The 27,500-nt window shown below is 44.6% G+C and overlaps 5 protein-coding genes across 5 annotated transcripts in view; 2 read left to right on the forward strand and 3 right to left on the reverse strand.

Annotated features, from left to right (window-relative positions):
- Nucleotides 1–1,502: 1,502 nt before the first annotated feature.
- Nucleotides 1,503–15,213, reverse strand: pip4p1a (phosphatidylinositol-4,5-bisphosphate 4-phosphatase 1a). Its single transcript, XM_079751448.1, has 7 exons — nucleotides 15,025–15,213; nucleotides 13,185–13,378; nucleotides 10,676–10,782; nucleotides 8,293–8,398; nucleotides 7,507–7,559; nucleotides 5,716–5,806; nucleotides 1,503–4,111 (listed from the first exon to the last, which is right to left on the reverse strand). Exons 1-7 carry the CDS (start codon nucleotides 15,140–15,142, stop codon nucleotides 3,968–3,970), a joined length of 813 nt encoding a protein of 270 aa, XP_079607574.1. The 5' UTR covers nucleotides 15,143–15,213; the 3' UTR covers nucleotides 1,503–3,967.
- Nucleotides 15,214–15,650: 437 nt separating this feature from the next.
- dnaaf6 (dynein axonemal assembly factor 6) lies at nucleotides 15,651–18,045 on the reverse strand (the record flags this gene model as incomplete). Its single annotated transcript, XM_079751451.1, has 6 exons — nucleotides 15,651–15,780; nucleotides 16,225–16,310; nucleotides 17,005–17,101; nucleotides 17,436–17,541; nucleotides 17,764–17,836; nucleotides 17,953–18,045. The coding sequence occupies 6 exons, from the start codon at nucleotides 18,043–18,045 to the stop codon at nucleotides 15,651–15,653; spliced, it is 585 nt and encodes a 194-aa protein (XP_079607577.1).
- A 375-nt stretch (nucleotides 18,046–18,420) lies between these two features.
- apooa (apolipoprotein O, a) lies at nucleotides 18,421–19,049 on the forward strand. Its single transcript, XM_079751450.1, has one exon. The coding sequence runs from the start codon at nucleotides 18,436–18,438 to the stop codon at nucleotides 18,973–18,975; it is 540 nt and encodes a 179-aa protein (XP_079607576.1). The 5' UTR covers nucleotides 18,421–18,435; the 3' UTR covers nucleotides 18,976–19,049.
- A 352-nt stretch (nucleotides 19,050–19,401) lies between these two features.
- Nucleotides 19,402–23,638, reverse strand: eif3f (eukaryotic translation initiation factor 3, subunit F). The gene is made up of 8 exons (XM_079751447.1): nucleotides 23,513–23,638; nucleotides 23,076–23,146; nucleotides 22,539–22,618; nucleotides 22,028–22,165; nucleotides 21,565–21,656; nucleotides 21,247–21,383; nucleotides 19,922–20,035; nucleotides 19,402–19,576 (listed from the first exon to the last, which is right to left on the reverse strand). Exons 1-8 carry the CDS (start codon nucleotides 23,622–23,624, stop codon nucleotides 19,499–19,501), a joined length of 822 nt encoding a protein of 273 aa, XP_079607573.1. The 5' UTR covers nucleotides 23,625–23,638; the 3' UTR covers nucleotides 19,402–19,498.
- Nucleotides 23,639–25,963: 2,325 nt separating this feature from the next.
- kcnj9 (potassium inwardly rectifying channel subfamily J member 9) overlaps nucleotides 25,964–27,500 on the forward strand; it is a gene marked incomplete at both ends in the record, with an annotated part of 12,558 nt that continues 11,021 nt past the window's right edge. The window contains one exon of the mRNA XM_079750529.1: nucleotides 25,964–26,348. Coding sequence (XP_079606655.1) covers nucleotides 25,964–26,348 — 385 coding nt within the window. The remainder of the gene's footprint in view (nucleotides 26,349–27,500) is intronic.

Below are 27,500 nucleotides of genomic sequence, written 5' to 3' on the forward strand. Positions count from 1 at the left end.
CTGCTATGGGCACTCAAAGTGCACTTTATGACTCACACTCACATCCCCCCCCCCCCCCTCCCCCCCCCTCCACCCATCCCCTACACACACACACACACACACACACACACACACACACACAGAGACAGACACACACACAAACACACACACACAGAGCCAGTCTTGAAGTAAGGGGTTGGGTCGGGTGTCTTACTCAAGGACACTGCGAAACTTAAACCTGCCCTAACCTTTTTCCCATTAGCAGCCTCTAGTGGCTTGAGTTGTAGCTACAGTTGTAGCTGTATCGTTTTCAGATGACAGTTACTGTCGTCCACGGTGGGAGGGGGGACTTTTAAATACAAATGCCATGGATGGATTGACTTGTGGATGGCCCGGTTTTATTATTGAGGATCTCTCTAGGTCAGTTATTTTTTTTATGGAGTACATAGCGAAAAGTAACACAGTTGAGGTATAAACCAAAAAAGGATATCCAACCAGTAAACCATTCAGAAGCGCTGTTCTACCTCCTGAGATCAATTTTTCAACAGGCCTATTATCCTGAGATGAATGAATATTCTTAAATAATAGTGTTTAAAAAGCCAATGGCACTAATTCATGAAGCGATGAAGGAAATTATGAGATTTTTCTAAATTTATTTTCTCTTTTGTATGCCAGATAGCCAGCTAACTGGCTACGTTATTCTCTTTCGTTTTGTGATGAACATCGCATAGAATACATTTTAATGGGTAACTATTAACTAAATCGAATCCCATATCCATTTGACCCATTAAGCTAATAATGAAAAGAACATGTGGTTTTTATTTAGTATTCATATTGCATGCCCACATAAAAAAAGAATTGATAAAAACAGGATTCAAGGCATTATATTGAAGCCGTGTTGCACAACTCAGTTGCAACTGAAAGGAAGGCCAACTGAATTGAAAACAACCATTCACTATAACACAAGGTTCAAATTAAGTACTGAAACAAAGTGTCTGGGAACAACACAGAACACATCATCTTGAGCATAACCACATCCGTCCTACTTTTGAGGACAAAAGAGACTGGAAAGAAAATATTGACCAAAAGTGCCACCAACATAAAACTGGTTGCAATAAAAGTGACGGCATAAACCTGTATTAAATAATAGTAATCTGGTTTTAATCAGTCATCACACAGTATACGATTCGAGGAATATAATTGAATGTACTGGGGGAAATTGGCTCTGTAAACCATGGGTTTAACAGTGTGTTAAATTACATCTTACGATGTTGGTTATTATTAAGTCAGCTACAAGTTTTATTGCATTTATGCCTTTCTCAAGATCGTAATACAGCCTGGAATGAGTAAGGCCGTGCTCTTTATATAAAGAATAAAGGAAAGCAGTAGAATAAGGAAAGCAGTGCACTTCTAGACATCCAAGAGCTAGCTCCGTTGCATCTTGCATTTCTTTTGTGTTGAATAATACAATCCAAAAACACCAGGACAACCTTGTCATACAATATGTCTTTATTTGTGTGTAAACAATATCTTGAGGAGTATCAGCCAGGTTCTGGGTAATTTGTGAACATGAATATTTAGTCACAAAATTAGAACATGATGCTGAAATGAAGGAAATATTTCAACAATTACTTTCCCCCCCCCCCCCCTCAGCTATTCAGTTGTGGAAAATTCAGGAGAAACTAAATACTTAGATTTGCCTGAATTATCGCAGTCCTTTGAGTGGCTCTCCCAATTGAATGTATTATCTTTCTTGCTCAAGACATCTCGGGAAAAGAAAAAAGGCTCATCGCTGATTGAACAGGTAAATTTGATAAATAAAAGTCATCAGGGAAAACAAATTTGCGGACTTCTTTTTCTTTATTCGATTACGATTTAAGGCCTTGAGAATTTGTTGAAATTTGTCTCCCCTGGCCGTGATTTTCATGAACAACAAGGCCTTCATTGACCAGCTCCCTCCGTTACCTTCCTTCAACCCACTTGTCTCAGTAGGTGCAGTGTTTTCACTGTAAGGTGCTGGATGTCAGTATATTTTAATGTGTTAGTAGGCCATTATTCAGCACTGTGTTGCATGTAACTAGGACTAGACCGTGTGTGTGTGTGTGTGTGTGTGTGTGTGTCTCTGTGAGAGTGTGTGTGTGTCTCTCTCTCTCAGATTTGGACATAGAATAGTGTTGTCCAGAGGCTTAATAGGTTAGTAGGTCATCAAATTATTAAATATGTAACAAGAGAAGCGTTGCAAAAATAACCCTCTTTTAAAACAATAAATAAGAACATTTCTTCCAGCGGTCACAGGAATAGTGTTAAAAGCACAGTAGTGCAACTCAATTAGCTTAGTCACGTACTTCACATCGACGACAAATATATTTACAATCAAGACAAAAATAAACACCTTGGAAAAGAAAATACAAATTAAACCTAGTACATTCTGAAAGACAGACAAGCTGCTAACAGAGTTGGATCAGGTGAGCACATTGTTACGGGATGTTTTGACAGGCCGGCAATTCAATATATCATATTTGGACGGAAATGTCCAAATGAATGCAACTTAAAATGCAAGCCAACAGAGCACCAAATACCAACAGAACAGCACCACCTCTGGTCAAAACAGGTTATTGCAACGGGAGGGCTCAACTTGGCAACAAGTCATGACACTCACTGAAGAACCCCGCCCAGCATGTGGCATCACTTGGCATTCATTTGCTCAGACAGTGCAACAAAATATGTTTGACTAGAAATGGTGCTGTCCCGGTAAATTCAGCATTTGGGGACTCTGTAATCCGCATCGAAAGGACTCTTCAACCAGGAAGTTTCAACGTAATTTCACGGCGGAGGCACCACTGTGAGTCCCCAACCCTTTCTCTGGGCATGTCGGCGATGTTACATCTCCAACCGCATCATGCGACTTGGAATTGCAGGGACAGTAACAACCAGCAGACCCTAACCTTTTGGATGCGCTTAAAGGCTTGGAATGCTACGTTTTCCCCAAGAGTGCCAAGACTTACTCGTGTGCATTCGTGGTTTTCACTCGTTTCCTGTGTTTATGTGTTTCCTCTATGCGAATGCATGACACCGTTCCTGCACATCCTTCTCACAACCGTGTTCCCCTTGTTAAGGCTTTAAAGCTGCTTAAGAACAAAGTGGGTCCCCAGGGCCTAATTCGACTGGAAAACATCACAGCATAGCTGGAAACCTTGCCATTTCTTCTAGCATAGGCATTTCTTCTCCCCGCCCTCCCTCACCCTGAAACGTTCTCCTCAGATGTCTGTTTGAAACTGAGAAGTAAACACCTATCCCAAGCTTTTTTTTTGTTTTTTTTAATCCTTTCAGGGTTGTTTTTTTTTGTTACTGGCACAAATTCGCTTGAGTCATTTCGATTTTCAGAGTTCGGTTATTACGTCCCACGCAAAGCAGTCCGACAAATAGCCCGGTGAAAAATGTCCAAACATTGAAACGATGATGGGAAATTCGGATTAATAATTGTTGGCCATGTCATTTCTTAAGACTATATAACAGAGCTCACGGGCTGTTTGATGTGACGGCGGACTTGCCCTGGACTGAAGGTCTCAGAAAGGAGAGCCAGCCGAAGGAGTTTAAAATGTTTAAATAAATAAAAGCCTACAACTGGCACAATATTCTGAATGCACGGCTAGACTCACCGTCGGTAAACTCCCACTCATAGCAGCCGGGGTCCCACACAGACACCCACCTTTCCCTCGCCTTTTGTCTTTCCAGAAATGCATGAAAAAAAATAATCACAAACTGAAAAAAAAAAAAATGATTAGAGGAAGGGTGAGATCATCTACGATTTGGGATTTAAATAAATATGATTTTATAGTTTTTTTTTTTTCGTTTTCTTTCTTTAAAGCTGTCTGTCCTCCTTCCGCTTCTGTTGCCCCCGGCTGGCTCCTCCTCCTCGGGGGCGGGGCTATGGAGGCGGGGCAGGAGGTGGGGGCGGGGCTGGGTGTGTGGGCGGGGAGAGGCGGTCCTATGTGTAGTTCTGGAGGGGCTGGCTGACCCTCATGCAGGCCCAGTAGAAGGCCCGGCCCAGGGTGAGCAGAGCCAGCAGCAGCACCGCCGCCCAGGACGCGTAGATACCCGGGTAAGTCTTCGCCTTCACCCACGTGCCCGCCTGGAGGGGGAGGGGGGGGGGGGGACACAGACAGACGGGTGGACGGGTAAGGTAGACAGGTTGGATGGCTACGCCGTAGTTCTGATTAAGAGGATCAGTGAGTGCAAAGGTGTTCTTTGGTGTACCAAAACATCTTTTCTAAAAAGATAGTCTGACCAAGGCACTCTTCCTAAAAGGAAAAAAAAGCTTTAATAAAAAGCTTATTCCTAATAGAATTCTTAAAAAGATGCCAACGTGTTTGGGCCATTGTAGACCTTCATCAGGGGATGGTCTGATGAGTATACTGAACTCCACAAAGTGCTTCTAAAAATCAATGCATTGGAGAAACTCATTGAGTTTCAGGAGAAACATCTTTACATTGAGATGTTTGTGTTAGCAAGCATAGACTGCAGTGCAGACTGTGTTTTGCTATTGAGTACATGGTGTGTGGAGTTAAAAACCTTCTGATAGCTACATTCTCAGAATACACACAGAAGTCACAAAAAAAAGATATGAAGACATCTGTTCTGCAGACGGGTATAAAGAGATTTTGGTTTAAGAGTTTGGTTTAATCGAAAACAAATTAAAAACCTACTGATGACTACATTCTCAGAATGCACCCAAAAAGTTCCCCCAAAAAAGACATGGAAAAATATATTCTGAAGACGAGAATAGAGACATGTTTCGTGTTCATCCAAAACAAATTAAAAACCTACTGATAGCTACATTCTGAAAATACACCCAAAAACTTCCCCAAAAGAAAAAAATACATAAAAATCTGTTCTGCAGACGAACGTAGTGATATGCTTTTGTCTATTCAAAAACAAACAAACGCACGTGTAGGTGTGTGTTTGTGTGCGTGTCTCTCTCTCTCTCTCCCTAGTGGAAACACCGTTGTACCGTTGTAAACTCTTTACCTGTGCCAGGAGGGAGCTACTTGCAGATGCTGTTTATCAAAGGAGAATTAACCACAGTAAAAAAAACGTAGCCGAGTTGCTGTGGGAGACAACCCTGATCCAAGAAGTGAATAAATAGCGGTGAAAATATGCTGCGAAATAAACGTTCTCCAAACACCCTGGAGGTTAGTTTGTCTTCGCTGCTCCAGTAAATGTAGTGTGAAGCCTGCGATTAGTCACTCTGCACTCAAGGGCATAACATTCTCCCTGACAACCGTCGCTGGGGACCTCCTACAGTGCCGCAAATTATTTGCCGTCGTTTGGCAGCAATTTTCTTAAAAGTTTGTTTGGAGAGAAACACGACTCGACCCCTTGGTATAGCTTGCCATCCTTCCGAAATGCGCACGGATAAGTTAAACATCTGGGGAGCATGTGGGGAATCGAGGTGTCAAATGCTTTTATGAGTTAATTCATATACTTCTTATTTCTCCTTTTGGGCTGTAATTTTGCAGTGACTGCATTTATCTGTGTGCATCCTTTTTGTCAGACTGTCCATCTTTACAGCCCACAGCTAACTCAAAACCATGATTTGTCACAATACACTGGCTGTAGGGACAGACTGGATGGCAATGCAGTATAAAAACGCTCCAACTATGAGTTACTCGTCACTCAATATTCCTCCCTTCATTCTGAAGGTGGGTAAAGAAGAAGAGGAGGGCAGAAACTCACCATCAGCCCAGCGCTTGCAATGGAGAACAGCAAGCATAAAAGAAAACACCACAAGCTCCGCCTCCGGGGGTACCTCTGACCAATAGAGGAGCTGTGTGGTGTGTGTGTGGGGGGGGGGGGGGGGGGGGATGAGAAGGGAAAGGGAGGAGAGAAAAGATGAGCTGAGCGCATGCACAATAGCTCCACCGGGCATACAACATCACCCTTTCAATGGTCTCTTTCACTACAAATTATCTTCTTGTTGAGTCATACCTAAATCTAATACATTTATCCAATATTTATTAACCAAGTCAGATTCAATTATGCAATTGTATTCAAACGCTTCAAATGATTGGAATTGACATTAAGTCATAAGAACAATAAAGTCAAATTCCAAAGGACGGTTTTAATGGTGTTAAGGAGCTTAGGTGTAGCGTGATCGCTCCACAAAGCAGCTTAATATGGATAAATAAAACACTTTTCCTATAAGGGTACATAATTTGACCATGGGTTAACGCAGCAGTCAACATTAAATCACAATTAACTCTGTTTACTTACGTTCTAGTAATCTTTCACTAATGTGTTCTTGTTTACTAATTGTTTCATGTGAACTAAGGTAATGGTTTTCATGTTAACCAAGGAATTACCTTCCACATTTAACCTTTATGCCAATCGCCTATTACCATCGCATGGAGCGGGAACGGTCCGGGAATGTGGCTCGGGACTCATGGAGAAAAACAACCCAAGGCTCTAACTCACCAAACAGACATCTTTCCCCACAGGGATTGTTAACCCGGTGACATTTATGAAATGTGTGTAAACACTCATAAAGGTCACTGGAAGGGCTGTGGTTGAGGGGAGGGGGGGGGGGCAGCTGTTTAATCTCCGAACAGGTCACACGTTTGGATTTATAGCGTCAAAGACCTGTGCTCAATCCTGCACTGTCCTGCAAGATAGCTGCACTCTAGATGTCAGCGAAGGGGCAGCGCAAAAATAAATAAAAGAACTATAAGTCCCTTATTATGTCCTAAAGATCCAAAAAAAACAACAACACACAGCCTGCATCGACCTCTCTTACTCTTCGAGGAAAGTTTGAATATGCTCCACACAAATCGGCGCGATATCCCTGGTCGAGATGGGTGTGGGAGACGGTGTACTGCATCCGGCGTCCGAGTCTCGAGGCACCCATGTTAACATGGAAACACGTCCCAGTGCGCGGTCTCATCTGCCTTTAATTCTCCATCATTAGGGGCTGGGGAGGGACTGGAGCCAGGACAACCGGCTCCTCGACAGCAAGGTGTGGAACACGCACAGCGGCTGGCGAATCGTCAGCGAGACAAAAACACATAGCGGCGGACGGATAGAGCCAAAGTTTCGGCGAGTCGGTTATAGCGCGCTCTCTTCATCTGCAAACTTTTATTACAGCTACGCTTGATGTGGAGAAAAGCGAATGTTGATTGATTTCCGTTGCGACTGCAACGTCAGCGAGAAGACTGCGAAACCCAGCAGAAAGGCAGCTCGGAGCTGTCTGGAGATTTCTGTTTGTTCGCGTGTAAAGCCCGGGCGGGATCAATACTCAGGCAACGCAGAAGCCAAGGCTTCAAAGCGCTTGACTCTTGAAGGAGGATTCGCTGCGCTGAAGAGCGGTACAACAGCTCCCCTACAGGAAGGTGTGCGCGCACTGCACACTGTATACCGGGTGACAGATCCTTGACCCGCGCAATGATTGCACGAATCCATCGGGAAGCTCCGGGGGTCGACGGGCGGGGTGTGTGTGAGGCTGTAATGGATGAATGGCTCATTGCTACTTACACTTTCCTGCAATGCGGGCAGCGGGCCAACGTCCTGTCGGTGAACTCTGTCCACTGGGGGAGAAGGAGGACATCTTTAGACGGGCGAAGCTACTCGCTGAAGAGAGTCCTGGAGTTTGCTCTAAGAACACATTTAACATTTCTAGGAGAAAGATTTAGTCACTGCTATTGAAGGCCAACGTTTTAGGCTCGTCACGTCACTCGTAGAGATCCAACGCATACGGAAAGTGGAGAATATTAGGATCTTTTTTCCAAGACTTGCAGTGTGCAACTTAAAATCGCTGCAGCCACCACTTCTTTTTTTTCTCAAAATGTAATTTTCCCACCCTTTCCCCAAAGACAATTGATTTAGAGATACAAATATTGATTGATTGAGCTGTGGGGAGGGATTGATTTTATTGTTCCAGACAAAGAGAGTGATGTGATGGCTGCGGTGATGAAATTACAAATTCGTGTGAACAAAAGTGATGGCTCAGTGGAATAAGTTTGATAATGCAAGGCAAGATGTGCATGGAGGGAATCCACAATGCACCACTTTTTCATTGAGCAGACGCCGTCATCCAGAGCGACTCACAAGTGTGGCTTGAAACCATGCAATCAAATTTGGAGTTACTTCAAAAAACGGATTGCTGAAAGGGCATGTTCCTTAAAACAAGGGGGGGGGGGGAGGGCATGGGCCAGGCCTTGTATTTGAACGGCTTATCATGGGTCAACCTATTGTGACAAGGTTACATTAACTGGTGAGGTGTGTGTTTAGTACAGAGTGTTGTGGAGGGAAGAGGCCTACCAGGAAGGTGTTGCTGCAGTGTCCACAGGAGACTCGGGCCCCCGCAGGCTGGGGGTCCGGACTGGCTGGCCCCGGGTGCACCGGGCCTAGGTTGATTATCCTTTTACTGGGGTGGGACACACACACACACACACACACACACACACACACACACACACACACACACACACACACACACACACACACACACACACACACACACACACACACACACACACACACACACACACACACATTAGAAAATGCCTGGCAGGCACTGCAACTTTGTTTTGGAGATAAGAGATCAACTACTCGGGTTTGATGTGAACTCCTGGACAGCGCAGACGTCCTGTCTGCGAAGCGTGCGACAGATCAGAACAGCTGTCGAGCCACTGCCTCTTGCAGCCTCAGGCAGGACTTTTGTTTAGCTCTCGAATCTAAAAGAATTATATCACTTTGGTCGCTCTGAAACCACACTTCAATCACAGCAACGTGGCTTTTCAGTGTTGCAATGGCACTACAATACCCATGAGCCCAATTAGTAATGGTTCAAGTCAGTACTGGTGTTAATATGGGGCTACCATGCCCTGTTTGGATTTTTTCGGATAAATACGCTTCACCCGAGCACGGCTGTAGTGCAGCCCTTACAACAACAACAACAACAACCCTTAATTTAGTCAAACTGTGAGCAAATTGAAAGATCATTAGAAGTAAATATAATCAATGCTCTTTCGGGCTTCCAATTGCCAACAAGCACATGTTCTTCAAAGAAGGAGCATGCCATGTGCTAATGATCTTCAAGGCTATTGATTATGTTTTGGCCTTTCAAAGGTTTGGCCGGAAACATTTTGTAATATATGAAAGTGCATTTCTTGGTTTATTGTACCTGACAATTTAAATAAATTACGATGAGCCGGTGGCAGAATCATGTTCTTTTCTAAGTTGCCAACAGTGTGCTTAATGTAATACACAAGTATAAACAAACATCATAAGATTAAGCACTACTGCACCTTTTTCCATAGAATGCATATGTATCCCGATCTCTCTACACCACAAAAATGGCCAGCATGGCTTCGGGGGTTGATGAAATTCATGGCCTATTTGCTGTTTGAGAGATTTCAACTGAGTCGGATACTTATTATAACCGAACACAGCACCAAGTCGAGTCAATTGTCTGTGCACTGTGCAGCGATGTGTCATCACCGTCATTACCATTGAACTAGGACAGAAACAAAAGCGTATCTTTTTGCCTCACTTCCTACTTGGATCCCTCTCCCTTTCCCTTTCCTATGCGCTGCAGCGAGCTATCGCAGGCAACGCATGAGCTATCTTTAAACCTGCCATCTGCATTTGTTTTCCTTAATTGCACATTAGCAATTAGAATAAAAGGATACTTTTCTGCAGGAACGTTTATGTCTTTAGGAATCTTTCCACAAAGACTTTGTAATCGCTCCTCAATGCCAAACTACATCCTCTGTTTTCCCTCTTTCAAAAGGTGCTGAGCATCATACCTGTCTTTTGTCTTTCCTGACCTTCATCATGTGATGAGGGAGCAGTCATGCACCTTGCATTGTTCTGGCCCCAGAAAAAACCTCAGACAGACAGGTCACACGTACGACCACGTGGAGAGGATTATAAGGCTGGAAAAGGCACACGCTGATGCATACTCTGTCGTATGGTGCCACTCGCAGTCTCCAAGGTCAGTAGAATAGTCTTCATGAAAGGACATCTTGCACTTTGCAGTTCCCAATCAGGACTCAACCCTTTCTCGGTTTCCCAGTCAACATTAACCACTTTCATTGATTAACGTCTTATTAGCGTTGCTATCCGGCCCGCGTTGCTTTGAGCCATGGGAACACGGAGCTCTCAAGTGGACACTCTGATCCCACAAGATCTTTCACAGGCTGTAGGACACAGAGCGCACTGCAGAACATTTATTGTTAAAGCCCAGAAAAAAAAAAAGTGAGGTTCTCGCTGACACAAAAGCACCAAGCGAGACGCTTCGTTCCCGTTGATAGTGGTTACAAAACAATCACCCCCAGCTGCTAAAAAGCATTCCTTGTGATCAGCGTCTAATAGTTTTGCACGCGTAACGGGCCAAAGAAAACAGCTATTGTTATGTATGAACAGCCTCACAGACATATGGTCCTTTGAATTTCATCAGACCATCTTGTGCACAGCGCCCCCTGCTGCTGACTCAGTGTCATATCAACACGCTCCAGCAAAGGGTCCCAGTATGTCTGCTGAGGACACACTGGGACACTCAGGCATGCTTCATCGTCTTCCTCTTTACTACAAACAGCTGATGCCCACACTTACCATAACAAACGTTCACGTCAAAAACAAAAACACACAAATCAATCCGGTCCCTCTCACACGCGCAAACAGACGCACAAACACGAACCAGTACGGCCGGGGACAGGCGATCCGCTGGGAGGTGACTTTGCAGATGAGGAGACAGTTGCAGGGGCATCGCACATACTTCTTCCCAGCCGGGGCGTTCTTGATAGGCTATGAATGGAGAGGGGAGGAGGAGAGAGAGAGAGACGGAGAGAGAAAAGAGAGGTATATTAGGGAGTGAAAAATAATAGCTTGTCCAACCAATAATCGCCATCAACCAACAAGTGCAACAGTGAATCCTCTTGCGGTTTCACCACAATCTGATTGCTTCGCTCACGGCACAAGCCATCACCAACGACTCCTGGTGTACCAACATGACAGACAGAGATGGGCAATTGTTGGTACTTTTGCATGAAACAAGCTTCTGCCTAACGGCGGCAAGTTATAGCACATATCCAGAACCCTGAATACTGTATATATAGAGGGAGCAAAAAAATGACTCATCCTGACAACCAGCCCAACAGGACGCCTCTGTCACTAAGCTTTAATGTGCTGCTGGCCAACAATGGAACCCTGCACCCTCCGATCGGACTGCCAGGGTACTCGTGAGCAGGGAGAAAATCCCTGGCCGCCTATGGTAATTACCTTGGGAGATGGGGCGCAAAAAATAAATAAATAAGAGTGTCATGTCGTCATGCAATTCCAAAAGAAACCCAGGGTTAACAAGAATTAGTGAATCATGTTATTGCAATTTTTCCAACAGATTAAACAGCCACTGCTGTGTGCATGTTGGAGATTACATTGTGGGCAGAAAGATAGCCCATCACCCTGTGTGTGAGTGGGCGTGCATGCGTGCGTGCATGTATGCTATCATCTAAAACCAGGGTTTGACAAAGTGTTTTTTCGACTAAGACATACGATGTAGCAATTCGTTATGGTACAAAACCCAGTATTTATTAATTTACACATGCAATATATTTGTTCACACTTCCTAAGAGCCATTATTGTAACAAACAACATGATTGTGTGAAAAAATTAAATTCAACTCCCTTCGTATGCTACAATAAAATTTACTTTTCTGGGGCCACTGGAAACCTCTACTGCAGTACATGCAAAGGCACATTTCTTATCTATAAAAACGTATAGACAGCTGGGATAGAACCGTAAACAACAGCTTTTGCAAAGCATTTAAGACTGTGATTACTCTTTTAATGCATCACCCGATCAACTGACTACAGCCTTCAGCGTCGATTGATTCTTCACTTATCACTAATCTACGGTTGTCTAATCACTTAATCTAACATAACCATGCATTTTCTCTTCTTTGCTACCATCATATGGATATTAAGATGCTTTACATTTCTGGAAAGTCTTATTTCAGGACGACTTCGCCTGTCAGGGGAGCGCGGTAAGAGGGAGTGAAACTAGTGATTTAAAGCTATTATGTAGAGACGTGAGGAGAGTCTCTGATAATCAATCCACCTTAAAGATTGCCAGGGGTCCTCCCATTACACTAGCTAGTCCAATCGCTAGACACAGAAACACTATCCCACGGCAATCATGTCAGAGTAACCCTAAATACATAACTACTAATCGAGCTGAATACAATAAATTGAACAATCACTCTGATTACCAACTTCCCCAAACCACCGCCACCAGAGAAACCAAGAACAAACAATGGGAAAAAGAGAGCGAGGCGATAGGCCTATATAAGCCTGGCTGTGGTCCGATAAGGAAACAGATATGTGGTGCTCAGCTTTTTAAGCCCATATTACATGGGAAAAGTTGTTTATAACAACTATAAATAGAGTTGGACACAGTGTTAGTAATAGCAGTAGTAGTAGTAGTAGAAGTAGTGGTCGTAGAAGTAACAACCACATTTCAGTCGGACATTTTAACCATTTTGCAACCTATTTTTCACGTGGATTGTGTTTTTGTTTCTCATGTATAATTGGGATGGGAAGCGCTAGTACTGCCCCCTTGTGTACACATGGCATGGAAGTGTTACTGAGGCACTTCGGCAAAGATCACTGCGAGTACTGTGCACAGATTTGTGAATCAATTCGTAGTAGTAGTAGTAGTAGTAGTAGTAGTAGTAGTAGTATTCTTACTGGTCCCCCTCCTGTTAGTTTCACCAATCAGATTTTAGATGAATAGTCTAAAGATTGATAGACAATGTCAAATCCCTTCACCTTCTATCCCCTCATATATTGGACATTAAAACTAGTTTCGACCAATCATGTGGCTGGAGGCGGGGTCTGTATGTGCATAATTGTCTAAACAGCAAACACAAACTCAGCCAGCACAAGTAAACTGTAAAATAAAAAAAATAAAAGTGTGTGTAAAGGTTTGAGAATACTTCGTAGGCTGGAGAAGTCCACATATTCAAATCCTTCTGAAAGCTTGACCAGTTGGGTGAATACGTTTTATTCAATAGAATATCTGCGTAACGAAACAGGAAAACAAGGCATTACCCCGCCCTTTTGAGATTTGGGTTTCTGGCCCTGGCTCTGTGCCGTCGCCCCCCAAAAGGCCTCCTACAACAGTGAAGAGCTCCCAGATAATAACCCTACCGTGGCCTCGTTGCAGACGCCGCACTTGACCACATGCTGGTGGATCTTGCCCTCCACCGAGATCAGGCTCTGGCACACGCGGCAGCTGATGACGGGGGCGCTGCCGCTCTCCGGCGAGGTGAGCGGGGAGTAGGGTGGGGGGTCCTCCCCCAGGAGCACAGAGGGCTGGGATGGACTGGGGAACGTCGGGAAGCCTGGGGGGGGGGGATCCACAAAGAGCGACAGAGAGGGAGACACAGAGATGAGATGTAGCAGAGCGATTTGAGGGATGGGACTTCAAGGTTAGCTTGAAGATTAGTAATAGAACACAAGATTACATGTGTTTTTGCTGCCATCTTAAAAGGTTTAAAAGCCCTTCTTACTAGTTAAGAACATGCAATGTAGGCTAATCTCTGCACTTTACTCTGCGTCTGATGTATAACACTCTTTGCTTCATTGCCCTTTATATCCTGGTAATAATAAACGGGTTATCCTTCATTTAAATGTTGCTTGATCAAAACCAAACCGCAATCTGTCATCAAATAATGAAATGCTCAATGATTATCAGTTTTCTACATTGTTCATTGGCAGCTCAGCTTTAACCTTCAGATGACAGCAGACTGCCAAATATGATAAGAAAGACCCTGTACGTGTAGCAGAGAGACGATGGGGAGCGTGTAAGGGGGAATTACAACAAGTTGACAACTCAAAACTGCTGAAAGTCAGTGTTTGAGTAAAGGATTCCCCTGAGGCTTTCTGGAACTGGATTTACAGATTTATATTATTGCATCAGGTAGGAGGCACAGACCTATGTGACACCCAAAGGCAGCCATTTGAACTATTTCCAGTGCAGTCCGATGACTTTGCGACAGTGGGAAGAGAGTGGACTCGCGCACAGAGAACAGCATTCACCTAGTACGAAGTAATAATCAGGGATCCAACTCACGAGGGACTGCTACTCTTTCGCCAGAGTTAACTCTCACGACAAATGACTTAAATTGGGATTAACGAGGAAATGTGATTTGGTCCAGTGTATGTGGAAGGAGCTTTGTAAATATGTTGCTTGCGGAATGCAGATAGGGCCTGTTGTTGGAACGAATAAGTGTGTAAGCAGTCAGAAGGGAACGGAAGGGACACCTGTAGTCAAGTGGGACACACCTATTTTAATACTGTTACACAACAGTTGACCCTTGCTGATCCATGGGCCTTTCTGACAAGCTAAAGCTAAAAACTGAACGCAGGAAAGCTTAAGAATCGTGTATGTACACGTATCCATACTCTTATGACCAAGCAATTATCAAAACATGTCATCTGGCAGCTAAGGACGTTCAGTGTTTTATCAAAATGCCAATCAAATGAGATTGCCATTAGTCTTTCCTACAAGTCCTTCAGCAATATGTGAAGCATCTCAACCGGCCTATCAACATACCTTTTACCATTAAACACATGGCGGCCACATTACTGCGAACCGCCCATTGTTAGAATTGTGACAATACAACAGATGACCTGCATCACTAAACAGGTATCATGCTGCCACGCAGAGCTAATGTAGACTTAGCATAGCAGCTCGCTAGGTTACCACTTCTAACATTAAGAACCGAGTGGCTTGGATGATGCAAGCGTCACCGCTGGATGTATCTGTTGTAAATCGTGCGCCACATATACTCTCAGTCGTATCCCGTGTTCAAAAGGCACAATCTCTGATTTTCGGGTTGATTGATACGCGCAACATAGATGCAACCAGGCCGGTTCTTTGTCGCTGTCACATCGGCTAAGCTAGCTAATGCTAACTAGGATGCCAAGTCAGTGGCGGAGGATAGGCTCGGGTGGCGGCGGGCGGAGCTGCCCGGTGGATACTCACTTTGGGGTTTGTTGGGCGCACCGTAGGGCGCCGCTCCGGGAGACACCCCGCCGTTCCCGCTGCCGAGCGCACCATCTCCCAGATCTGACAGTAGCGGAGATCTCTCGCCGTCCGCCATACCGAGAGCAAAGGCGTGGGGACTGGGGGCCGTGGATTGTAACGATACGGTGTTGTATTGTTGTGTCGGAAACGCGCGCGTCACATGATCACCCCACCACACTACATCTGCTGCTGCGGTAATGATACGTGGAGGCGGTGTACGCCCCCAGCCACAGGCGCCTTGGATCAGGATGGGGACGTTCATGATGAGGCAAATATTATGGGATAGAATTGATATCGGATTCGGTCTCGCATTGTGTCTACCAATACTGAAGATAATCCAATACTAGTAATATAATTAAAATAAAAAAAATGCCGTTTATTAGGACTCGATACACATCATCAACACAAAATAGGCACCTTTTACAATTATTCTCATAAAGTGTTATGGGTTTCATCGCATGACCAAACATTTCGGGCCTTTCGACCCTGAAGTTCTTTATACTTTCGTGAAATATACATACATATTTTTCTAAATATAGCATTTCCTTGCGTGTAAAACCACTAATGAGAACCACTTTCAATAGTTATTGCAAGTTGACAGAGTCCATGGGCCGGTTCATCAATAGAGATACCTCCAGCACCTCTCTATCGCTGAAGAACTGAGCCTTCCCTTCACGGCAGTGGACCGGATGGGGAAGATGAAGACCCAGTTTACTGAAGGGAGAACCGAAATAGAAAAAATATAGTCCGTTATAGTGTTGTTATACTTCAAAATCACACAATAACATTGTATGACAGGGTCCTAGCTGTGATATCTGACGACTATGGAAGCTAATGCACGAACAATATGTGATTGCCAGATAGCACAGTCTGAATGAAGGACCACACGAAGCTCAGTGAGAACATTGTACTTTATAGAATGTAGTCAATGAGTCGAAACTGTCTCCTTTTTTTTGTGAACATTCTAAATCATTACGTCATAATTATCGATTTATCTTCTTGCAATTACAACCAAGAAGCAATTTAGAATAGAGTCAATTTCCAACAATTTCTGACCAAACTCTGAATGTGTGGACATCTTTAGTTTTTTTTACATTTTTCATAATGGTAATGGAATCCTACATTTGCACCATTTTCTAACTGCTAACGTGCCCTTACTATTTTGGCGTCCTCAGATCGAGGAACTTCTCCTTAACGTCCAGGACAACATCTGTTGCTTTGGTTTCTGGTAGTTTGATTTTTATCTGAGAGACAAGTGGGCAGACATAACAGTATAGTTACAGTATAATACTTAATACGCGTTGATCAAGTAATTCCCCCCCCCCCAAAAAAAAACCAGTATGACGCTTCTGCGTGGGGTCCACCGCAGATTGTGATAGATCCGACTGTCATTTATTAGACTGATTATGCATAAAACATCCGTAAAAGAGTGTGTGTGTGTGTGTGTGTGTGTGTGTGTGTGTGTGTGTGTGTGTGTGTGTGTGTGTGGCACAGCCTGTGGCCTCCACCTGCAATGGGGGGGGGGAGAAAGATGTGTTCCATGAAGCCCATGAAACACACTATCGTACTCTAAGTACCCAGAGATAAAGGTCATTGATACTAGCTGGAGGGCCACAAGATTTGTGCCTCGGGCACAAATTTGCAGATACTTCAGAGCCAGAATTATCTGCAAAAAAAATAACAACAGAGAATAACATGACTTGCAGAATTGTTATCCCCTTGGTGATTGGGTTAGGTGGATGCTGGCCCGCCCATCGTCTGATGAACGGCTCCGACCCAAATCACGTCAGAATGAACTATGTGAAACAATAATATTCAGGATGATTATCCGGCTAGTGTGCATGGCTGGTTATGGCCGAGTACACCAGCTGGTGGTAAAATAAAGGCCTCTAACAGAATCCTGAGAGAGGAAGCACCAGGATGGGCTGGCGTTCTTACCTTCATGGCCTCACATTTCATGGATGAAGGGTCCTTCCCACTCAGCCCCAAGAAGATATCTTCTGTCCCCACATTCTGCTTCAGTATTATTTCATACCTGCACAGATTCACACAAACACACACACGCACAGCGCAACACACAAAGCTACAGTAAGATGATAGAAACCAAAGCTTAACCCACGCAACCACATTATGATAAATACAGTTTTGTCTTGTGTGACTGACTCGTGTCTAGATGACCACAGAATATTGTGTACACTTTTCTGAGGCTGTCATCTGTTGCGATACATGTTTATTTAGCATAAATTTGATTACAATTTTCAAATCTTTAATAATCAATAAGACGGTTGGTCGTATTATATTAGAGCGTGTGACATCCTTTTCAGCAGCACGTCTTTAAAGTATATTCCAATGTGGCCAGGTTGTCTTACTCCGGCTGTGGTCGTGGATCTGCCAAGTCATCATAGTGGGCGCCCTCAGCTACCTCCTCCTCACTCCATATAGCTTTACTGTCCTTCTTAATGTAAGCACTGGACACTGTCGGTTTGGAGAAACATATGAAAAAAAAAATTGAGTGAAATTATAAATCGTCTATATTTTGTTTGTCTATATCTTTGTTTGATCCCTACAAGAGTTGTATTCACCTGTATCAGTGGAGTAGATGACTAAAATGTGTCTCAATGAAATAACAAAATACATAACCTAAAGGACAATGTAAAGCACGAATAAACAAATAGTAACACATTTCCGTGAAATTACCGTGTGGCTCAGTGCTGGTTTTGGGTGGGGGCCCAATGTCTCCAGGTCCAATGTGTGCACCACCTCTCACAGTCTGTTATGAGCAATTATGGTTTGTTATAATTTTGGATCATGCCAAAAAGGCTTTAATGTTCACCAGTGATGGCTGTCTGCGTTTAGGCAGGAAAGGTTTAAAGCACGCTGTCTTACTCTGGGACCCTCTTCTTCGTCACCCTGTTGAGTCGACAGCAAGCTAGAAAGAGCCTGCATACTCTCAAACGATGATAATCCCTGTAACTCCATTACCAAAGCAAACAGGCTTCTTAAAATACTACTAAACGACCACGCCGGTGAATAAATAAATAAGCAACGCAATAATGATTGTGTTGCTCCTTGCCGTTACCAAGGAGACGCCAGCTTCCTGGCTGCCATGGAAACCAAAAGTACGTCACTGCCTCAATTTAAAAAAGAGCCTCAAAGAAACTAGTTTTTTTAATTCATTACTTTGTTTCGCTCTGTACACTTCTATTAAATTATTCATAAACTTTTGAAAGTAATAAAAAAAAAATAGCGATATAATCACTTTGTGCCTTTTGTACTTGCCCGCTCACCGTACTTGGAGGAACGCATGGACCCGGGGACTACACCGCTCGGATCAGGCTGAAGGTGACAGGCACCAGCACTACAACTCAAATGCTGCCCGCCGTGTTCGCCACCACAGAGGACAACAAACCAGTCCCCATAGTGGTAGACAGAGATGCCCTATCTCTGTACACTACCCCAAAAGAAAAGTTCAGCTATGTGGAGACGAAGGCAGGCAAATTGGAGAGCGGTATCGCCAGCCTAAGGACGTCCCTGGAGCCCTATTCAGCATGGTGTCAAGACGTCTATGGAAACATAAGACCCAAAGTTCAGCGCGTCACCCGCTTTGGAAACGAGGTCTGTGCTTATTTAAGACAGCCACCGGAAGGCTTCTACCCTCGAGCTGGAATCATTGGTTTCGCCGGTGTGGTGGGATTTTTTCTTGCCAGAGGGTCTAGAATCAAAAGGGTAGTCTACCCTGCCGGCCTGATTGCCATTGGTTCGACCCTCTACTACCCGGAACAAGCGGTGGCGATCGGAAAGTCCACTGGGGACTCTGTGTATGACTGCGCTCTCCAGGGTTATGTTGCCCTTGATAAGTTTGTGAGGTCCGGGAAAAAACAAAACAGCGCTTCGGACCCCAAACCATGATCACGGACTTGCGACGAATTCCAAGTCGACATGCTGCAAGATAACTATCAGAGTTATCGATCGCTGTACTAACTCTTGACTCTTCGGTCTGGCTTTTGCACTTACACACCTCAAATGTCTGAGAGGGGTTACTGTCTCTGTCAAGGGCTTTAAACTTGATTAAATTATTTCTGATGCTTATTTATCTACTCTTAATAAAATCTTAATGTAACAGTTTACACGTGTGTCAATTATTATTATATTATTTCAGCATCATCAAGTTCAAATGTCAATAAAGCAGAATATCACTGTTCAAATGACATGAAACTATTCATACTGTTTGAAGTTAGTCTATTTAAGATTAACATTCATCCTAGCAGTCAAATGAACCAAAGTCGACTGCATGTACTTTACATTATAAACAAACAGAACAATGTCATACATACGTGGATGTTTAATATCTTTATTTGCCTCATCACGAAAAAGTATACAAAATTTAAATTATTAACCACTCCAAAAAAAAAAGAAGTTATTCTTCCGACTTTTACAGAAGCACCAGCTTCTCATTCAGGGCGATTTGAGCTTGGGTAAGGTTGGACAAATAGGTCACCATCAACAGGTCCTGAAACACAGAAAACACAGATGGGTTTAACTCTTAGACTCATAAAGACTGTAGAACCATCTCCCTGTGGGCAACAGTAACGAAGTATGAGATGTACTATACTAGCCTACAACATCATAATAGATGTACAAAACCTGTCGGTTATTGAAGCGTTTACTCAATAATAATTTTGGAAAAAATGAAAATAAACATGTTATCTTTGAGTAAGTTGCCTGACCTCAAACACTGCTTGAGGTCACTGCCACTTCTTCCTGCACTCACATGCGGCGTAACACATCGCAGTGTAGGAAATAGAACGCTAGATACTATAAATATTGACACAAGTGAAAACACGTGAACACTCACATTGATGTTGGAGTTCAACATGGTCTCAAAGTCCTCTGCAGAGATGGTGGGCACCTTGTTGATCAGGTCCATCAGGAAGCGGCCCACGCTGTTGTCCGCCGTCGCCTTGCCAGACTGAGGAAGCATATCAACAACTCAGCCACTGGTACAAGGATCATTCTGATTGGTTATCGTTTTGTGAATTAACCATTGTTTTACTTCTTACTCCATTGTGCTTGTACACAGCTAGTCAGGCCAACTAGGTTCATGAGTGTTTGTGAACATATCTAGCAATTATGTAACATTGATACTGCTTTACTAATACACTTTAACAGCTTATTGACAAGATAAATACTGATGGGTTTTAAAGAGCTGAGTAAAAGAAGCCTGACATCCCCAGACTAATTAGCGAATGTGTCATTTCTATTTCCAAAGGTCACCGACCAAAATGCCTCTAGACAGTTTGATAGAGCTACGGCCAATCAGACCATGGTAACATGTGACACATCAACAGCACCCAACTTTGTTGTTAATTAAATGCCTCGAAGGCGCTCCAAAAGGGCGCTCCTCTCTGAAGTCATCATATCAAACCCGCCACAAATTAGACGAAATGTCCTGATTGGCCTGTCCCGGGCCGGGTCTGATGGAAATCTTACTGAACTAAAGGGGGGTCAGGCTCTTAGTTTGAAGGTTTATTAGCTACCCTAGTTTTTGCTATGGCTATGCGTTCAGCATGGCATTGCTGCAAATATACTTTTCCTAGACCTTTTGGCAAAAAAGTAAAGGTGTAGATGCCTTTTTGCCAAGGTGGAGAGGCTTCAGCATCGTGCATAGTATTGTTAGAGGTACTCCCCATACTACTCCCTTCTATGAAATTTGATTAACCTGATGTTATGCTGACTGCGGTGGCTCTGAACCTACAAAAGTGTACAAATCCCTTCACCGTGATTTGTTTCACACCATATCATCTGATTCTTGTTGACACCAGTGTTTCCTCCAGCACTTTATGGTTAAGGCGGCCTTAACAAAAATAGGGCCCCGCCTTGACTACCAATGTATATGTAAAAAAAATATATATTTTTTTTTAATTATTATCCAATAACAAAGTAAAAAACTCTCGTAGGGAAAGATAACATACTTCCATCAAGTACAAAAAATAAAGGTAAATAAAGCATCGGTAATACTGCTCAAAACAACAGTCGTGCCATAAAGCTTTTTCAATGGAATTGAAACGGCGGCATCAGGTGGTTGTACACATTATTGCGAACTGAAACCCTCACTGAAGACCCCCCCCCCCCGGGGAAACACTGGTGACACTCCTTGGTTCCCTGTTTGAAGGTACTCACCAGCACGTCCTCGATGTAGCTGAGGACGGTGGTGAGCATGTCCTGCACCCTGGAGGCGGAGCCTCCCACCTGCGACAGGTCAGAGGTCAGGCCCTTGGTGCGGCTGGGCGTCACGCGAGTCCTCTGCAGGAGGTCCACTGGAACACACAGCACGAGCGCATGACAACCCCGCCTACCCTACAACGTCATTTTCGGCCGATAACCACAGAGTAGACTTCGGTCTAAGGTACCGCGTGTATCGCACGCCGAGTGGTCCAAGTATACTTTATTTTAAAGCGGCTTTAGTGGAAAAGAGGCATTGGTGTTTGGCGTTCTTACCGCCTATCCTCTCGGTGTCGTAGTAGATGTATTTCACACTCAGTGGGGTGAACATCACGCCGACCGTCTTGCCTGGCACGCCCATCTGAGCGCTGTACCGAAACAACGATAAGAAGATGCCTCATTAATCCCATGAGGGAAATCCAGGTGATACAGAAGCACTTACAGAGAAGAGAAACAGTTCAAATATGGGGTTAGAATTCAATGAGATGTGAAATATATAAAATACAGCTGGGGTTGAAAGAGCAGTAAAATAAATAAAAGAAAATACATTGTTTTACAAGCTCTATGAATTAGTCATTTGTTGGTTACATTGACGCAATATAAACAAAATAAGGCTATACATTTACATTGTCAATCAATTTAAACATTTCCTTTTGACAGGCGGAATAAAACCTTCAGATGCACATTCATTGAACGTCTAAAAACAAATGGGGACCACCTCACGGTGAAACGGACGTACCTGACGTAGGCGCGGATGTTCATCTTGCCGCTCTGCAGGGCGGTGTCCACGGTGAGGTGGATGGGGTTGGAGGCCTCTCGGCTGTAATACTCATGGATCAGCACAGAGTGCTCCGTGATGTCAAACCCGGTGGCGTACCTGTTCAAAATAAGTCGGACGTTTATGGGATGCAGTAGAATGATTAGGGTCCTTACACATAAAACGAATCATCAACAACTTAGTTAGCGTACCGGGAGTTTATTAAAAAAAAAGTGTCGTTTGTGAGAAAAGTGACTGTTTTCCGATTCTGTGCCTTAGCCATTTGGGCCGCTACATTGCTCCGGGACACTTTGGGCAAGCTCTATACCACGCCCTGTCAATAAGCCCTGTCTGGAGGGCTTATTTTATGGGTTTTAATGCCGAAAAAGACCCTGGGTTCAGTTTTCGCCAGAATTACACTTTACGTTAGAAAACAGGGATAACCCAATGTATTTTTCTCCTTTAAAGCTTTGCAGACAAAGCCTTTTCTCACCATCCAACGATGACCTCGCTGGGCGACACCCTCTTGTGGAGCTCGTACATGTTCTTGGCGAACTCCATGTCCACAGCAACCTGTAGTTAGAGAATTGGCATGGCGGTTTCCAAATTACAATCATAAAATCATTAAGCAACGCCCACTGATAAGGTGATTGACGTGCCTCCCTTACCAGTTACCATGCTTCAATTAGTTATCTGGCAATAAAAATTAGAAAGACCACCAACATTTTCGAAGCATAGCAACGCTAATTATTATGTTGCAAGATTGTCAAGTCATTAATCGTGAAATATTTTTTCATTATGGGCAGACTGTTTGACCACAGCGTTTCTCATGCAAGACGTGGCGAAACAAAGCGACAATTCGTTAGCCTAGTGCCGGTATTTTTTAGGTTTAACCTTATTCTTATTTTACAGTATTACAACTATTGAGTACTCCTAACGTTACTCGTCGGAGCGTCGCCAACATGAACTCCGGTAACGCATTCTGAAGCAAAAGCACAATACAGTCACTAATCATTTCGCAATAACGTACCTCATCCTCCGACTCATTGTGGGGGACAGAGAAGCAGTTGGTCACCTCCACAGAGTGCTTCTCGATGGTGCCTGAGGGGACAGTGGGGATAGCGTCTATTAGTATGGCTCAACTCGCCCTACCGGCTAACTGGTTACACAATTGCAGGTGGATGTAGCCACACGATTGACCCCTAAATCCCACTAAGCTATACAAAAAAAGTAGCTGTAGAATTGTCGGTTTGACGGCAGACTCGTTTCGCATTTAACAAATAACGTTAGACAGCTGTTAATAGGTATTGCTAGCTCGGATCTGCTAACTGGCCGTCCAGACGTACTGCACTGAAACGGGAGAACATGCGTTAGCAAGTGAGCTAATGCCTGCTAGCTGCCCATCACTTATTTCCACTGTTCCCGGTCTGCCAAGAAGCCCGTTCTTTAAAAAATGTTAACGTCTACCTAGTAATGTCCCGATGACACGGCTGGCCCCCTCATTTCGACGCTCGTAAGAGTCGCCGATGGAAGCAAGAACAACAGGGTGAATTTTCACCGCTGGACCGTACACAGACATCTTGAAAGAGGAAGACGAACCGCAGCGAATGTTTTGATTGGTGGGACAAAGTGTGGGGGGGAATGGTTTAGACTGCCGCCTAGCGGTCGGGGTGCAAATAAACTACCGTTCAGTAATCGTGATTATGAAACAGTGCAGTTTAGACTGGGTTCATCAGGTATAGGCCATGTATTAGGACTTCTCTCAGAGATTAAAGCACATTGAAACTGTGGGTTTGTTTTTAGAAATATTGAAAAACGACTAGGGTAACTGATCACCCATAAAAATATGAAACACACATGGATAGGCATAAACATTACTATTCCAAATTGTCAACAATAAGTAACTTATTAATGAATGAAAAAATATTATACTGACGAAATGTAGGTAAACTCCCAGAAGCGTGACGGCAGTAATATTCCTAGGGGCTGGGTCTGTGACCGCGTCCTCCAGTCCTTCCTACCTGCGCAGCTGCCGGCGAGCTTCTCGTCTCAGATGAGGGGAACGATGCTCTCCACGGTTATCGCGTGACCACCATTTATCACATTTGGAGTCGGGCACAGGTTGTAGCCCACTGAGCCTGCCATTATTAACCAGCCTGCTCTTTTCTACCTTTTCAATACTCATTTATTTACTCATTTGGGGATTTCCCGGATTTTATAAAACAAAACACGGAGCGGTCGCTTGTGCGATTGCCTTTGTTTCCTGGAGAAGCGGACAGCGATGATGCTGCATCGCTCGCCCACCCGAACCGAGCGCTGGTAAACAAGACATGGATGTCATTGACGGGAAAGTGGCCATTCCTGTTCGCTCTAACCTCACATCGTCCGTTGTTGAACGATAGGCTCTCCTCTGCATGGTGTTTCGCTGCTGAACAGGTAAGCTATTCAGGCCTTTTGGTACCTTGCTAATAATGCGCGCGCGCTTGTGTTTGCGTGTGTGTGTGCGTGCGTGTGTGTGACTGTGTGTATTCGTGCATGTGTATGCGTGTGTGTGTATGTACAATAACGTGCTTGTTAATGTACTGGGTTGTCTGACAGACAAGGTGACTATGTGTTTATTTTTATACATCTATCATGCGTAATAATGCGTCATGCTGATCGTCGATACCAGTTCCCCCAGAACGCCTCCTATTGCTTATCAATGGCCTTATATCTTCAAAGGCAACTGAATTGGAGTGGCCAGTGGCTTCATCAGTCGATTTCAGACACTCTCAGGATTATATAAGCAGAGACTAGCCTCAAGAGCAAATTAAAACACAAATCAAAACAATTAAACAAGATGTATAATAATAATAACGTGCTGTATTACTCGCTTACACACACACACACACACACACACACACACACACACACACACACACACACACACACACACACACACTCCTCCTCTTTCGCACTAACACTTAAATTAGACTGCCTGACCCTCGCCTCTTAATCAAACATGCGACACTGGAAGCACTATATACTATATATAATACTATTACAATAGTACTATATATATTACTATTACAATAGTACTATATATCGTACTAGAATAGTACTAGAATATTATAATTGTACTCAACATAAAAGCACTCAAAGTACTATTATTATTGAGCATATGTTTTCCGTACTACCTCCCTGACAGGGGAGGTAGTGAGGAATGGTATAGTCGTCATCTCTTCTAACTCTTTATCGTTCGTTTACTCACTACCTTACGCATGCGAGATTCGCTGATGGGCTCACAGAAGTGCTGAATTTGCACAGACGTACGCAGGTGTAGTAGTTCATTTCCAGAAGGACAAGTCAGCATGCGGCAGTCTCTGTGAGCTGTGGAGCTCGCGGTAAGGGCCGCATGAGCGAGAGCCCTCCGAGGACCACGTGTCATGGCATTAACCGATGAGGCGGGGGGGAACCGACATGACAGCAGCAGCGCTTAATCAATGGCAACAATGTCAAATGACCCTCTGTCTCCGCCCCCTTTCTTATCTTTCAGGGCTTTCGAGGGAATCAAATGGTGCAAGCAGTGGCCACCGGACAGCTCCGGCCATAAAAGAGGACCATTAATAACACAATCATACACTTGAACACACACACAAGAACATACACATACAGAGAGAGAGAGCCACACGCACGCACTTACACGCACGAACCTACACACACACACACACACACACACACACACACACACACACACACACACACACACACACACACACACACACACACGCGCGCGCACACAGAGCCACTGCCACGCTCAAGCACACACACACACACACATACACACACACACACACACACACACACACACACACACGCGCGCACACAGAGCCACTGCCACGCTCAAGCACACACACGCACACATACGCACACGTCATAATGGCGCTAGAGAACTCTGTCTTCCACTCCCGTCCTGAGCCCCTCTCCCTGCCGTTGGACGGAGAGAGGGGGGGGGGAGTCGGGGACGGGCCAGACCACCAGGGCACCAAGGGGGACTCCTCCGTCCTGCTCCCCACCGCCACCAGCACCACCGCCGCCCCCAACCCGGGAGTCCTCAACCCGACCGAGGAGCTCGGCCACGTGGTTACCACGGAGACGGAGCCGTCGCCTGTAGAAGCAGGGGCGGAGGCGGAGGACGGGCCGCCCTTGGCCAAGGTCAAGAGGTCGTTCCAGTCCAAGCTGGCGGAGCGGGAGCTGAACGCGAACACGCAGCAGCCCAAGAAGATCAGGGTGGTGGAGAAGGAGAGGGGTCGCTTCGGCTGGGGTGAGGCAGACTCGACCCCCCCCCCCCCCCCCCCCCGGAGAGCATGGCCTGTTCACACACACACACACACACACCCATCCTGGGCGGCATGCGGCACAGGAGGTAGAGAGGGTGGGCTGGTAACCGCAAGGTTGCTAGTTCGATCCCCGGCTCCTCCTAGCCGACACCTCCCCCTTATTTCTCCCAATGAGCTGACACACCGCCGTGAATGTGTGCATGAATGGGTGAATGTTGATAATATTGTAAAGCGCTTTGGTTGGCCCCTGGTTACAAAAAGGCGCTATATAAATGCAGCCCATTTACCATCCTTTGAATGAACCTGCAGCTTCAGGTCCGGGGATTGGCCCGTGAGACCCTCTTTGTCCCGCCTTAAAAGTTTTGCAGGCCCATCTTGCGTCTGTTTCTGCCCACAATGTTTATTTTTCACCGTCCCAGGTTCATGTATGCCCATCGCACCACACTGAGGGTTTCATCGTGGTTCGCCTTTACAAGTCTGTAGGCATGCAGTCTGTTTGCATATACAGGACCTCTAATTTATATACGTGAGACCTTTGAAACCATTTAAATCGTATCATCATATCATCAAATATCTATATTTGATTGGATATCTCCGATCCCATGTGCAACGCGTGTTGTCGAACCCCAAAGTTAAGCACTTGCTGGCAACATCCTAGGTCAAGAATGTTCCAGGATGTGCATTCAACAAGTGGAGTGGAGTTCAGTCCGGGAGGCTATAACGTTTGATTGGATATCGTTAACACTTGATTTGCGACTTGGGTTTGGGTAGCCGCCTAATCCAATGTTATTTTCATGATCACTTGGTGCTTTGTGAAATCGACAGTAAGTAGTATGGTTAATGATACCATCTTCAGTTGGAAGGTTTTAAGGCTGCACTGAGAGAAACTAAAGTATTGTTCTTTCATTTCCAAATGAACATGAGGATTTATAGGAAAGAATATGTTGCACTATTCCCAGAGGTTAGATATACCTCTTCTGAGCAAATAATGAAAGGTCCTGACTCCCCAGACTCTCATAAGCAAAGCCACGAATCGGTGTTGTATATGCACCACTTGCACTTGATAACTTTTTGGACAATAAATCTGTGATCAAGCTATAGAGCTCTTTTCTTCCCTTTTGCCAGCATGTCCCACC

This window comes from Pollachius pollachius, assembly GCF_949987615.1.
Source record: "Pollachius pollachius genome assembly, chromosome: 14".
NCBI lineage: Eukaryota > Metazoa > Chordata > Actinopteri > Gadiformes > Gadidae > Pollachius > Pollachius pollachius.

Bases quoted from the DNA above. Each gene is read 5' to 3' on its own strand.
- eif3f (XM_079751447.1), bottom strand. From the start codon at position 23,624: ATGTCTGTGTACGGTCCAGCGGTGAAAATTCACCCTGTTGTTCTTGCT. The intron at 22,619-23,075 runs GTACGTTATTGC...CTCTAACTACAG, and splicing joins ACAATGAGTCGGAGGATGAG to GTTGCTGTGGACATGGAGTT. The intron at 19,577-19,921 runs GTGAGTGTTCAC...TCTGTGTTTCAG, and splicing joins TGTTGAACTCCAACATCAAT to GACCTGTTGATGGTGACCTA.
- pip4p1a (XM_079751448.1), bottom strand. From the start codon at position 15,142: ATGGCGGACGGCGAGAGATCTCCGCTACTGTCAGATCTGGGAGATGGT. The intron at 10,783-13,184 runs GTAGGGTTATTA...CTCCATTCATAG, and splicing joins GCGTCTGCAACGAGGCCACG to CCTATCAAGAACGCCCCGGC. The intron at 7,560-8,292 runs GTAGGCCTCTTC...CTTCTCCCCCAG, and splicing joins ACTGCAGCAACACCTTCCTG to TGGACAGAGTTCACCGACAG.
- apooa (XM_079751450.1), top strand. From the start codon at position 18,436: ATGCTGCCCGCCGTGTTCGCCACCACAGAGGACAACAAACCAGTCCCC.